The following is a 15326-nucleotide window of genomic DNA, read 5'->3' as shown; positions in this document are numbered from 1 at the left end:
TGGTAGTTATTCTTGTAGGAATGCATGAAAATCTACTAGAGCAATATGTTGATCAATGGATGTTCATATCATTAATGAGTTTAGCATATATCTACCCAAAAGAACAAACTCTATTTAATAAACTTCTGTATGTTTTTCACTCACAAATTCTTTTATGTAGGAAACCTGAATTTAAATACTGAAACATCTAATAAAACATTCAGATATCATCAATATCAATGTGTTTGATGAGTACTTACACATCCAAGTAATATCTTCTTTCCTCCTACTTTTGAATTATCCACTGATAAAGAAACAGAGCAAATATATAAGACCATGTGAAGCTCCACATGATGCAGTTGGAAAATACATAATTCATTTGGTTATAACAGGGCCCTGTAGCAGTACAAATTTTGCAGAGTAAGATGTCGCTCACATTTAGCAAACTTTTTTGTGGATTTGTTACTGTTACTAGATATGGCTCTATATTCACTCGTTTCATAACCTGAACAAAATTAGAAGGAACTAATATTATAACATGAGTCAACAGAAGAGTAACAGAGTGCCAAGGGATGAGCGAAAAAGGGCACAGAAAAAGAACTAAAAAAGTATTATAAAATTTGAATGTACAGTATGTTGATAGTTGCTGTGGCTTTCTCATTGTTTACTCATTGTATTCTGCTAGCAGACTTGTTGCAAAAGGAGGCATCTCCATGTGTGTGGTGAGGACTGGTGTTGACAAGTGTCCCTCTTCCTTCTTTTAGTTGTGAGAGGGACCCAGAGATTTCCAGAGTATTGTTAACATTATACAACTTTATTTGGTTAAGGTGTAAGAGATCTCTTCCACCTCACTGGAAATGGATAATACACTGAAAACAGTACTATTTCCCTGCTAAAGAAAGAGTGAACCAGAAATGTGAATTTTCAGTTCTTCCATTTGAAGTGAGGTCTTTGTCCCTGGCAAGAACTCTATTGCATGGTAGCTGCTGACCTTTGATAGACCTTTGATAGATCTGCCTTTTTTCATCAGCTGGGTATTCCATCTTAGAATACTATTTTCAGCCCTATCCCAGTTCCTTCATCTCATCAGAGTATACATCATGATGTGCAGTCTGGTTTTAGACCAACATACTCCGGCAATCCACGTTCTACAGGGTTATTTTTCATGTTATGACATAGCAACATAATCTCAAAACATTTGAGTGTGGAAACACAATATGGCAAGATCTCAGAAGCTCACCTTTAAATTCAGGAATGGCTTCCCAGATGTGAAGTAGTACTATTAGCTCTTCAAGAACTTGGATTCATTTCCACTACATATCATAACAGTCATAGAAGGCAGGTGTGCATTCCTCTATGTAGCTACAAAGCTAAGAAAGAAGAGTAAATGTCTCGCCCAAGGTCATGCATGAAGCTACAGGGAAGATAAAATGAAAACCAAAAAGCTTTCCTTTTCTGTCGCTACCTTTATCTGTGCTCATCTTTCTGCTTCTTCATGCTGCTGCTCTGGTAGCCAACTAAATAATGCGCAAGCGGAAAAAATGAAAGCTTTTTAGGAAATACTTAGAACTAGCAAAGGAATTAATAGACAGCTAATGGAACTGGTAGATGTGTGAAGAATGAGACTAGGAGAGTCTTTTAGGAAACAAATAAAATAAAAGCACATGGATGGGATGGCAAGTGGAAGTTTATGGTTGGGAAGCCAAATGCAGGATGAATCTTGAACTTGGCTTCCAGGAGTCTGTGTAGTGAGTAATAAAAAGGTACCACCTTTTATTTAAACTAGACCCCTCTTCAATGAGTGGAGATTTTTGTGAAGCATTGGCAGTTCAATTCCCATGCCAACCATAGTAGTCCAGAAGGCAAGATAAGCGCCTAAATCTTTCTCATATTTAAATCAACGTGACTTTTGAACTAAGCATTGAATCCCATCCATTCTGGTGCTGACCGTTCTGTAAAAGCAGTATTATAAATACATCTTCATAGTTCCATTTTAGGTATGTTTTCATGGATAATTTTTGTATCAAGTCTTATTAAATTTAGATATAACTTTTAGTTATAAAATATGCCAATTAATCATTAATACGTGTTTAATGGATAAGAATAAATTGCTATATTTCTTTTTATGTATATTGTGTGAACTGTGTGGAAAATGTTTCTTGATAATATTTGTTGTTAAGATTTGTTTTTGTAGAAGCAGGGTTCCTATCAAAGATCAAATGTACTTTTTTGAAAATAGTTTACTACAAAGTTAGGATAAGGGAATTTATTTTTTTTTCCACAAAAACCTAAACAGAATGAACCTGTTTTTAAAGTATTATCTGTTCTTGCAGAAGACAAATGTTTTTATAGTACAGGGTTTTGTTTTGTTGTTTTGGTTTTTTTTAGTTTGTAGTTATGAACTTTGTACTAACCTTTAAAGATTTAAGTAATAAAAATGTTTGCAACATGCCAGAGAGGTGATCAGATAGCTAATCAGATGAAGAAAAAGTCAGACTTCTGCTTATTTAATTCTCTGTTTTATCTGTGTGCTGAAATATTTATGTTGGCAATGAATTTTTGTAAGCTTAGACCAGAACATGACATTTTTATGCTCTTAAATGTGAAATACTGTTAGTGAATGATTGTGTTTCCAGCCTAGGCATTGCCGCAGAATAGCAACCTGAGCTTAGGAGTGCTCTGCAGAGGAAGTGGCAAAGAAGCAGCATGCAATGCACTTTTCACCTTGTATCTCCTGTTTACACAGCAACATTTCATTCTTCTTTCTTTATCTGAAGGGGAAACAAATCCACCTTATCCTTTGGTGCCTAATGTGATTACTGCAATTATAAAGCACACAGTTCTCTCTGCTCTAGAAAAAAAAATAGTCTGTAGGTCTATTATTAATATGTCATAGCAACTAATGGAGGCAGGTAAGAGGGAGTACACTACACTTTAACCAATTCCCTGGAAGTGTTCAAGGCCAGGCTGGATGGGGCTCTGATCAGCCTGGTTTAGTGTAAGGTGTCCCTGCCCATGGCAAGGGAGTTGGAACTAGATGATCTTTGAGGTCCCTTCTGACCCAAACCATTCTATGATTCTGTTAGTACAGTCTTCTAGTTAGAGAAGATTTTTCTAGAGCTTTGACTGGGCTAATTTTAAACATTAAGTAATAATTTTTTTGACTTTCTTAAAAGTGCTTGACATCAAGTTATTTTCCTAATAATCAACCACCAATTTTCTCCTTAATGGGATTCCGTTTTTGCTAGTTTTAAGATTCTTTGAAGAATCTGAACAATGCATCCCTTCTTCACATTTGTGCACTTCAAATATTTGTAGGCTTTACTGTTACTTTATTTAACAAAAGTAGCAGTAACAATGAGAATGAGATGCTAAAATTACTATGCATTAAATATTTCAAAACAAAGTAAAAAAAAGGACATTTTTCTAAAGATGATTTTCGTACAGGTTTGATGAATTTTACCAATTGGAGTAAGAGATTTTGCTTCTCTAGAGTTCTTCTGAAGGTCAAAGAAAGCAATTCTTACAGAAACAAGAAAAGCAGTAATAATTTATATGCAGAGATGATGTCAAGTTTCCTTTTAGATAAACTAGATATGATAGAAGAATGACTCGTGTTACAATGTTGAACTTTAATTCTGTGGTAGGCTGTGTTGGATCCTTCTTGGTTTAGGTGTTTCAAGCAGATCTTTTCTAATAGAAAAATTATACTGATCTTAATTATGTATGTTACATTTTTGCAGCAGGGGACTGAGGTAAGAGTTCAATCTGGACAACAGATCATCTGTCCCAGTGTATTTGTCTTTTCAAAAAGCCACAGAAAGCAGATTGTCTCTTGTTTAAAAGAGAAACAATAATTTTATTGTTAAAGCGAGATGGTGGCCCTGAGATAAAGAGCTTTTGAAAGTTGGTTATAGCCCATAATCGATGTCTGGGAGACACAGCTTGTGTCTTCTTTTCCATAATGTTGTATATATATTGAATATATTTTATCTCAAACTAGATAAATCTATAACTACATGAATTTATAACTTCTGCATCTTGTGTAAAAGAGTAGCATTTCTACAACCAACAGTATGAAAGTGGATTTGTCTTTAGATGTAATAGAATGGACATCACTATTTTCAGAAAGGTGCAATTAGAGAAAAGGGAATGAGAGTCATTGCAAAAGTACTTATTAGGGAATGAAAAAACCACAAATTATAAACTATTAGGATTGCAGATACCTTAATGGTGCTGATACTGCATTGCTATGAAGTAGGTGTAGGTTTGATGTCCAGGACTGATGTTTGCTCTTGGGACAGAATACATACCTAAGATGTAAAAAGAGGAGAAAGCTGCTGCTTTTTTTTTATGGTTTACTTCACCTTGGTGTGTTAAACAAAAAGCCATCATAATATGTTGATGTTGAAGTGGTTTTTTGTTGGTTTTTTTTTTTTTTAAAAATCAGTTTGGAACCAAATTCTATCTAGGCTTCATGTTTGATGCTGTGTTGGATGAAGATACTATTTCCTCACTAGCCCTACTTCTTAGTCTTCAACTGATGATTGCAAGGTGCTAAAGCATTATCGACTCAGGTAGGTAAGTAACTGAAAATAAATAATCTCACTATTAATTGATTTCTCTTTGTTCTTTAACAGGCAGAAGAAATACTCAGACGGGAGTTAGAGAAAAAGGAAACACCAGGATTATATTGTTTGCTTGGTGATGTTCTTAAAGACCACCAGTATTATGACAAGGCCTGGGAGCTCTCCAGGCACCGCAGCGCCCGTGCCCAGCGTTCCAAAGGCCTCCTTCATCTCCGAAACCGGGAATTCAGGGAATGTGTGGAGTGCTTTGAACGTTCAGTACAGATTAACCCTATGCAGGTTGGGAAATGATGCTTAGTTTTAGTGTGTTTGGTTTTGAATGATGATACTTTTTACAAAGACAATTCTGTGCACAGTTGTCAAAGTAAGAGCTTATTAGTATTCTTAGCAAATTTTTCACTTCATACTTGAAAGCCTGGCCAAAAAAGGTAACATGAAATGAAGACATCCTTGCATTCAGGTCCTTATATGCAGCTAAATCTTTGCCTGTTCACCTCTTCTATTTCAAAAAGATAAAGCCATTGAAAATTAGTAATTACCATCAAATAAATGATGAACAAGTGTCAGGCGGAATAGTTACAAGAAGAACGCTGTGCAGTCTATAATGACATTATCCTTTGCTCTGTCTATTGGCTTTGAGTTACAAACTCTGTTCTCTGTATTTCACAGAAATCTTTTTAAGTCTTCTGGTCTGTCCTGTTCTGGAGTCAGGAGAGGCATTGTGTCACACTTGTGATGACAGTAGCTTTTATTACAGGAATGCGTCAAAACTGAAACCGCAGTCAAAAGAGTTCTCTTGATGAAGCTGGTTATTTTTACAGATCCTTTGCAAGCTGTTCTGCAGACATCTTTTGTAATCTTGTTTCAGTTTCTCAGCCACTATATTCCACCCCAATAAGGTTCACCCCATGGAAGGTCTTGAGATGTTAACTAGCTTTGTGGGTTTTTATGTACAGAAATGTGCTCTTCATAGCCATTTCCAGGTCCGTGTAAAAGTAGGGTATTTCCTCCTTCTTGCTCTCCAAAGAACACTGCTGAAGCTGCTGTTTTGAATTCCACATAACTTGCTAGACTTCTGCTTTAGAAAAATTTTAAAGACCTCCAGCCTTTCAAATAATTTATCATGAAACTTTTTTTATTTATTTTGATGATGTATTTTATTCCCATGAATCAGAGTCCTACTCTTATTCAAATGAACTCCAACTAAGTTATAAACATCTCTAGAATGGAAACCAAAATGACCAAAAATGCATCTCTTGTCTTTCGGTTCTGTTACAGACTCAGGAAATGCCAACAAAATATATATTACTCAGATAGGGACTTCACTGAAATCAAGAGGACTTCCAGATAATAATGGGCTGCAGAAGATAGCCCACAGGGCTCAAAACTGAGAAATATTTTGCTGAGATGCTTGTTTATTTTGTATCCTATCCAAAGAAGCTTAAAATGAAAGCTGTCTTCATGCCTTCCCCAATAAAAAGGGAATTCTTACCATTCTTTCCACAAAAAAACCCAGCTGAAGTTCATTCTATATCCTAAATATATGATTAAAGAGTCACTGTACTTCTTATATTGTGGAAGCAATTCATACTCCCTTTCCAGATATCTAAGGGATGATAAAATACCATTTCATTACTACAGTAGATCAAAGGCAATGAATCTTGGGGTTTTGTTTGAGTGGTTTTGTTTGTTCTTTATACCCAACTACCATGTTTTTTCATTTAACCTGCAGACTTGTTCTTTTTGAGTGTTCTCGTTTTTCTAGTACAGCAGCTTTTAAAATATGTCCTCTTATTCTTAGTAATCTCATTTATTTTGTTTTTAATTGTTATGATTGTCTAGTCTTTTTAGAACCTTTTTGAATGACTATATGTAGTTGCCTCAAACCTTGAAATGTATTGTCCTTAAATGTTTCAAGTCTTCTGCAGACCTTTACTCTTTTAGCTGCCCCTTTTAGTTTTTATCATAGCTTTTCCATTTTAAGTAGCTCTTAAATTTAACATCCTCTGTATTAAAAGAGTTGCCTTTGTTTTTGAAGGACTAGTGAATCTAGATACATACAAGTATCTTTTGTATAGTAACATTTTGAATCTGATCATCCTGGTAAGGATCAAGGTAAATACTGTTTTCTGACTAGCTTCATATCTAATTTCTTATAATTTCATCCATTATGGTATTTACTAAACTATGTGGAATAATTGGAGTCTCCTTTTGTTTTCTGGGATTTCTACTTTCACAGCCTTAAGATATCCCCCAGCATGTTATCTTCTCCACTTCAGTCAAGTATTCTGAGATACAGTATATTGCTTATTACTGAGGCCTGTAATTTTAATCCATACCAGTTCTGTTGTTCTTTTACACTGTTAACTTCAGAATTGATCATACAGAAAATTTTCTTTACATTTCTTTACATGTTGGATTTTTCCATCTGCACAACCCATTCCATTTTCTGCATGTTTTTTGTGATTGCATCATAGCATTTCATGCAACTTCTTGACTTATTTCCCATCCCAGAGACTTTTCATCTCCTCCTTCATCATGTCCAGTTCTCACATTTTTTTCATTGTCGCAACCTTCATGCATAGGCAAAATATCTTGCCTCAAATGATTAAGAAAATAAAATTATTTATCATTCTTTGCAGTCACTGTATGACTTTTGCTAGGTACCTACTCATGTAGCTTTTCTCCATAGAATTAAAGAATCATTTCACTTTCTTCTCATGCTGCAACTTTTGCTTGAGGAATGAGTTGACAGGCTTAAGGATTAGTAAGCCAGTTCCTGAGAAACATAGCTGCTCACCATCAGCCTTAAAAAATTAAGATGGTGGAAGCTTTGGTCAAATCAGATTCTGGAATTACAAGCTCAGAAGTGAGACTGTGCTGCTGTTACTCATTAGGATTATAAAAAATGCAGTGATTGTTTTTCTCTCACCCTTTACACAAGCACTATTTAACTTGTATCCTGAGCTGTAGAGTTGTAGCTCGCCTTCAATTTCATACTTGATTGCTTCTGTCTCTACCCCCCTTTTCATGTCCAGAAAGTTACTGATCTAGAAGGAAGATAAAGGGGAGTTAATGAGGTAGCAGCCATGTGGGAGTGCTGCACTTCTGGAAATTTGATGGATAAAAGAGCCTTAAAAAATGAGATTGACTAAATGTTTATTTCCTGTTAATTTTATCCTCTGAGATTTGAAAAACATAGTTTTCTCTTCATGTGTAATTTCTTCCTTGATTGATGAGTTTACAGATCATGAAAGGTGACAGGCTGGCAATACTGAAAAATAGATTTTCATGTTTGCCCAGGCAACTGACAGCCCCATCTTCACCTATTTATCCATGTGCTCTAGGGATGGGCCATCCATGTACACCCTCAAAAGCAAAAGGATATCTTTATTGTCCAGCTTGTTCAGTTCTTTTCTCAATATAATTAAGACCGCCCACCAGGGTGCCAGATCTGACAGATGAATTTCATGTGTTTGTATTCTGGGATGTAAGCTTTGAAGGAGACTAACTATAAATTCTATAGCAGATAGGTCAGGAGCAGATATCATATTACTGATTTTAAGTTGGGTCTCAGAGACAGGAAGATTAGTCTAATCTGGAGAGAACTACAAAAATGTTTCCTACAGAGTTTGCAATTAATTTGTAGAGGTAAAAGCTCCTTGCATATGAACCAACATCTTTGTCCTCAACTCTGTAAAATCCCTGATTTGCAAAACTTTCTAAAGTAATGTTTTTGTGTTTAAATATTTGTTATGGTTTCCTCAGAAGAACCTGAATTATCAAAGTTGCTTGCATCAGAACTAGTCCCCCAAATGCAAGAGAATATAAACATTAAATAGACGTCTTGAAAAGTAATATGTTTTGCAATATAGAGTTAATGTAACCTGGTTTTCCATCTTCCTCTTCCCCGCCTCTTTCGCTCTCAAAAAAAATTCCAAGAACAACTGTTTTTTTTACCTTGGCATTAGAATGAAGAAATTACGGAGTTTATTGCAGTAGGTAGTACTATCTGGAACAATTTTGCAGCACCTTATAAAATGTTCTGATTTGTTTTGACTGTATACATTTAAAGAGCATAACGCTGTCAGAAAATGTTCTGTCAATGTACTTAGGATTTAATGATTTTTTTGAATTACAGAACTTTTCAAAAAGGTAGTAATGCTTAATTTGCAGCTCTTTGAAAATTAACCATGTGGCAAATCAGGAACTTGGTATTAAAGACCTATGAAAATACATGTTTATTTTGCTATAACTTATACTTTTATCTAATACTATTTAGAGTAGAAGGAACTATTTCAGTTGGAAGAGACCTACAATGATCATCTAGTCCAACTGCCTGACCAATTCAGGGCTGACCAAGTTAAAGCATGTTTTTAAGGGCATTGCCCAAATGCCTCTTTAACGCTGGCAGGCTTGGGGCATCAACCACCTCTCTAATGTGCCTGTTCCAGTGTTTGACCACTCTCAGTAAAAAAAATGCTTCCTAATGTCCAGTCTAAACCTCCCCTGGAGCAGCTTTGAACCATTTCCACATGTCCTACCACTGGACAGCAGACTCACTGTGAGTCAGCAGTGAGCCCTGGCAGCCAAGAGGGCACCACGTTCCTGGGGCACATCAAACAGAGCACAACCAGCAGGTCCAAAGAGCTGATTATTCTGCTGCATGCAGCGTTGGTGCAGTCTCACCTTGAGCACTGTGTGCAGTTCTTAGTCTCACAGGTTAAGAAGGATGTGAAAGTCCTTCAAAGCATACAGGGGAGAGCAACAAAGCTGGTGAAAGGGCTGACTGAAAGCAATGTCCTATGAGGAGCAACTGAGGACTTGGGGCTTGTCTAGTTTGGAGGAAAGGAAGCTGAGGCGTGACCTCTTTGTTCTCTTCCTGAGTAGAGGGAGTGGAGAAGGGATGTGCTGAGCTCTTCTGCCTGGTTGAATCTGTGTGGATGAGAGGTATTTGGTTGTAACAACTAAAGAATTTAAATACAAGATTATTGAACTGGTAAAGTTCTGTTCTCTGTGCAAGTACATTTCTATGTCTAACCATTGCATTATAAACTCGAAGATTGATATTCTGGCAAGTAGAGACATAAGTTTGAAATGTTCATGTTTGGTCACTAGAGATGTTTTCTGTAAAATGGAATTTCCTTGAAATACATTTCCTAGTGTTTACCATTTAACCTAATCATAATACTATAAAGTGAATGTGAATTTTTCGTAAGTTAAAACAAAATATGCAAAACTCTAAATAGCTATGACTTTCTTCTTAAACAAAGATGCACCATTAAAGAGCACTTCACAAATGGTTATGAGGTCTTTATGTAGTCAACCTTTGTTTATCCATATTTATTAAAAGCTTGAACCTAAAGTTTTCCTATAATTGCATATAGGATATTATTTTTCCAGTACAATACTATTATAGCTGAAGACCAGGTAAAATTGATAAGAGTTGCGTTCATCTAGGCAAAATTATTTATTTTATGCAGAAATATCTATGTTATATATGTGACCAATTCATTTTTTTCTCTCCAGCTAGGTGTATGGTTTTCCTTGGGCTGTGCATACATTGCTTTAGAAGGCTATGAAGGTGCTGCCAAAGCATTTCAGCGCTGTGTGACATTGGAACCAGATGTATGTACTTTTGAACAAGCGATTCAGATGGTTTATCTAAAAGCAACAAGGATGTTTTCATTATAAACAAGCAAGGCAATAACAAAAAACTTGTTTAAGCCTTAGCCCTTTGAATAAATTAAACTTATGCATGAAGGATATATTTTTGTCATGAGGCATCAAAAAAATACTTGCCCAATACTTAACTTTGTCCAAATATGAGTGTGTGAATGTTAATATATATTTATGAAATTCCCTTATGCTTGCATAAATTACTAAATCAGAGAAAAGAGAATGAGTAGTTGTGAGGAGAGCTAAAAAGAGAGATAAAATAAAAAAATTAAATTAAAATACCTAGTCCTTAGGTAATCAAATTCTCCTGGAAAAAAAAAGGTCAAATAAGTTGTTGTGTGACAGGTAGATTTGTAACTATATAGTTAATGAGCACAGGGGAAACAGAGCTTAGCCATTTTTTCAGGATGCAGGATGTGCAAGTATACATTGCTGTTTGACTGTGGATTGCAAGAGTGGAGGTGTCAGCTGGAACATATCTCAGGAATAAACTGGCAATACTTCTGTCAAAAGGCCTGACTGCCAGCATGTTGTTTGCTTAGAGTTAATGCCACCTATGTGATAGAAACTATTATTCATTCTTTTCTCTTGAGGAATGTGAATAAGAGAGCAATGAAAGGTGACAGAGTACTCTTTTTTCTTTATTATAAAATGAAATAAGTTCCTTGGGGAAAAAAATGTATATAAAGACAACTCTGTATTTAAATGGAATTCTTATTTTATATATTGATTTTTTTTTTCTTGTTCAGTATAGTAGATTTACTTTCAAGTAGATACTAAAATTGTATTCATTTATCTCTCTAGGGTCTACATTTAATTGTATTCATTTGACCAAGCCAACTGACTTCTCAGTGGGTTAAGTGGTATTTCTTTTATGAGTAAAGGGTGCTGGGCTGGCTCTCAGTTATGGAGGTGAAATCTATCTTTATACAGTCATCTGCAGCAATGTAGTGACCGTTTTTATGAATTAAGTCTCAGAAAGGTGTCCCGGCATGATTTAAGTTCTCCTTAAACCTGAGGATAGCCTTCAGTACCACAGTGCGTTTCAGTGCCGGGCTCAGGTTCTATTCTTCAAATCTCTTCCAGTTCTCGCTTTGCTGAATTCAGTGCTGGGACTTCACATTTACAGCAGTGTAAGGCAACGGGCAGGAATCATCTCTGTATGTTGCTCTGCAGGTTTTATCTGTTTGCCTGAGATGCATTAGGGGACATTCAGATCATTTTTTTTCAGTAACAGAGAGTGGTGCAGGTAAGTAGCTTCCAACTAGTGAGAAGTGATGAGCTGCTGGCAGCAATGACCTTTCCAGCCTTCCCAGCTAGATCCAGAAGAGGATACGTGTTTACAGTTTAGACTGAAGGCAATAGCTAACTTAGTGTGAGTTATAACAGTGTATTCCAACAACAAGACAGTTAATTGGTTATTATATTCCTGATTGTTGTTGATGTACTAATATTTATTTATTTCAATTTTAATAAAATAATTTGTATTTTGATGTAATATTTTAACTGCCTTGTAGAAAATATGTGTCAGTGTGTGTGATTAGCAAAATTGATGTTTGATATTAGTTTAATTTACATACTTTTATCAAGTAAGCACAATATAAGTGCATAAATTTTTTGGTATTTCTTTTATCATTCTAGAATGCTGAGGCCTGGAACAATTTATCAACTGCTTATATCAGATTAAAACAGAAGTAAGTACGTCAAAAGGATTAGAAGATACTGCTACCAAAACAAATAACTGAGATTTCCTTTTTTTTGACATTAAAGTTTTTATTCTTATAAGGTGCTTACCTCATATTTTGTAATTCTTAGCCCTTCAGTTCCCTCTCCCTGGTTAAGTCACTGGTAACTATTTCATTTCACAGGAAATAGCTTCATAAGCTTTATACAAGTAGCAACCTCTCTCTACTGTGTTTTCTTGTTAAAAGTATTTATGATGTAGTAAGTACAACCAGTGCAAAACATTCATAATAAAATTGGAAACTGATTTGACTATGAAGCTAAGAAGATAGGTCCATTTCAAGCAAACTGTACATTCAGACCCATGTAATTTCATACTATATTATTCTCAGTAGATTTAAGGGAAAACCAGACAGTTTGGTTTTTGTATTACAAAAGCAGATGGAAATCTGCACACATGCTAGCTTGCTTGTTCTTTTCCCTCTTTGGATTTCAACTCAATGTAATAAAAGTTTACCTGAAAGAACTTAATATTTAAGAATTTTCACATTATAACTTGTCCCCAAAGAATGAAACAAAAGAATAAGATAAATTATTTTTAAAACCTCTATTCAAATCTGACATCAATTTATATGGTTATGCAGTCAGGAAGCAAACTAAAAAAAGGGAAAGAATAGTAAATTTACAAAAAAGGGTTAATTTATATACATACATAGTGGGAAGTAATATCACAAATGAAATCAAGAGATTGATATGCTAATGGGAGCAGGAGGGAGGAGAAAATAAAGGTTAGAATAACTACGCAAGGCTAAGAAGTAATAGAAATCAAGAGCTTGTTTTAACTTTTCAGTAGTTCCTTTCGTCTTCATCAGTACCTTGAGTATCCCCAATTCATTGTCTTGGATGACGTGATTGATTGCTCTTTTTCTATAAAGTTCAAAATGTCATACATTCAGTGTACTGCCTTATGCCTGTTTCATAAACGTATCTTTAATCAAAGTAATTTTTCTGTCCATCTGCTAGAAGGCTGAGAAAATACTGAGTGATTAGTTTAATTTTATTGGTTGAATTTTATTCTTGTTAATCTATTCTTGTGATCTAATATGCTAAATACATACAAAACTTGTAATCTATTTGATATAGTATCAAAAGCAGTAAAGGGGGGCATGTTTCTGCGCTTTTTTCCCCCACGAAACACGTGGGATAGGACTGTACAGTAAATTTTATGTCAGTATTACATGCTGGTATCCAAGTGTGGCTTGTATTTGAAGTAGAATAGCAACTTCTTTGATTATTCGTGTAGTCACTTATAGACCAAGACTGTGTATGAGCTCATTTAACTCACTCTCAAAACAGAGAATATCTATAGCAGTACATTTCAGAACAATTTATGGGGGGGACTGAGTGGTGGTGAAAGTTTAAATTCTTATTTTTCAAGCCTGCCAGCAAAAAAAAACTAAAATTGAGTGAGGATTTAAAAAAGGAAAACAAAGTAAAATATTTAATTGTTTTCTTTCACTCCCTCAAAAAAATTAAGCTCTACTCCAGCCGCGCTGTTAAATCAGACCCACTCATGGATTGCACATTTGGCCAAGTCTTGGCGGAGTCTCATACAACAGACAAATATAAAATGTTTACGCTTTTATGAAAAGTGTATGCAAACAGTTTGCTAACACCCAAAGGAAAGGGGTTTTGTTTTGTTTTGAGGTTGTTTGCTTTATAAGACTCCACAGGTTTTGTGTATTCTGAATTTCCTTCAGAAAAATTAGTTGTGATGAAAACAGACTCTGTGATTTGGTTTACCAGAAGAAATTCCTTGGGTGCCAGGAGGTCCTTGAAATCTGGGTCTTGGATTTGTCAGAACAAACTGAAATTGGAACTGGCCCTTTGTCCTTTGGGTGAAAGATTCCTGGTTTCCGAGACAGGATAATGCATTGATGCAGCTACTGTTTCCTGTTTGGGTATGAGTTGGTTTAACTGGTTAAGGATACACCATCATTACACGATTGGTTAAATACATAGGGGATTTGTTTTGAGAATCTAGATGGCTTTATTAGCATCATGAGAGTGACAATTTGTGAAATACGTCTTCCATCCCATCCCTTTGGTATCTTGATTACATTTCACATTTGCTTCTTGCTGGCATCTGCCCTTCTGAGAACTTATTAACTTTTTTAGGAAGATAGGACAGATGATGCAGGCTAATCCTGCAGATGCTGACAAGCAGTTGCAGAAACAGTTTCTCAATGGGGTACATCAGTCAGGCAGAGCATCTTCCAGCCTGTCAGAGAGCTGTGGCAGATCCCAGCTTTCATTGTAGCAAAATCCACAGAGGAAAGAGCAGGTCTCTGTGCTTTTCTAATACAATCTATCAAAATCAGGGTCTAAAATCTCTTAGTGAAGTGAATCTGTTAGCAGTGGAGGAGAGTCAACTGTTAGTATGTTTACTCATCAGCATTATGTCTATCAATATATCAGGAAGAGAAAGAAGAAAGGAGGGAACACGGGAAGATCCTGCCTGCAGACTGTTCTGCTGTAGCTATGTCAAATTACCTGTTTTCCTTACATAATTTTGTTCTAGCAATCTGCTCTCTTCATGTGTATTTAGTAACTTTTTTAATATTGAGGGCTTAGATTGGCAGTTATTGGCATTTTTCCCTGACCTAGCCATTCCAAGTTTTTAATGGCCTGATCAACTAGTTAGATATTACCTTTTCCTGGCTGAGATATTTACACTCTCTTGGACCCTCTTTTTGAAATTCAACCAGCAATTTCTTTGGGCTTTCTTTAGAGACAGCACTTTTAACAACTTACTCAGGCAGTAGAGTAGAGGAAGTGAACTGCAAGTTTTGATAACAGGCCATCTTTATACGATATTTATTAAAAAGAGATTTATTATCATGTCTTCCCAATGTAGATTTTTTTTACCAACCCAGGAGAACTCTGTTTCAAGTTTTTATTTAAAGGAATCTATTCCTTTTTGGTTTTTTTTTATGTATCATGACTGTCCAACTGAGAGTACACTTTGGTCTCTTAGAAAGAACCATATAATTGCAATTCTCCAGCAAAGCTTTTTTTAAAGTTTCACATTTGTTGCAACTTTTGGCAATATGTTTAAAGCTTTAAACAGTAAGCACACAGACCTTACCAACATATACTTCAGATGGCACGTTGCTTACCAGAGAATGCCATCACTTCTCTATTTTAGTAAGAGAATGGTCAAGAGTTGCCTGCAGTGGATCCATATGAAAAAATAAAGATGCTTTGTAACTTGATAGTGATTTTATAGGAATTGTGCTTTCCACCTTTATTCCATAAAACCTTCTCCTGCTCCTGTGAGATGGTTCACTGGGCAGCACCTTTGGAGAAGGACCTCAAATAGTGTTTGGGCTACTC

General features: G+C 35.6%; 1 protein-coding gene across 1 annotated transcript in view; it reads left to right on the top strand.

The window, feature by feature from the left end:
• The window catches only part of TTC27 (tetratricopeptide repeat domain 27), a 124357-nt gene that overhangs the window by 93818 nt on the left and 15213 nt on the right, over positions 1-15326 (top strand). Inside the window, exons 14-16 of the mRNA XM_018085372.2 lie at positions 4620-4847; positions 10098-10196; positions 11889-11941. Coding sequence (XP_017940861.2) covers positions 4620-4847; positions 10098-10196; positions 11889-11941 — 380 coding nt within the window. The remainder of the gene's footprint in view (positions 1-4619; positions 4848-10097; positions 10197-11888; positions 11942-15326) is intronic.

The sequence above is a fragment of the Manacus vitellinus genome, unplaced genomic scaffold (genome assembly GCF_001715985.3).
Source record: "Manacus vitellinus isolate BGI_N305 unplaced genomic scaffold, ASM171598v3 scaffold_8_pilon, whole genome shotgun sequence".
Lineage (NCBI taxonomy): Eukaryota > Metazoa > Chordata > Aves > Passeriformes > Pipridae > Manacus > Manacus vitellinus.
This window is presented reverse-complemented; position numbering and strand designations above follow the sequence as displayed.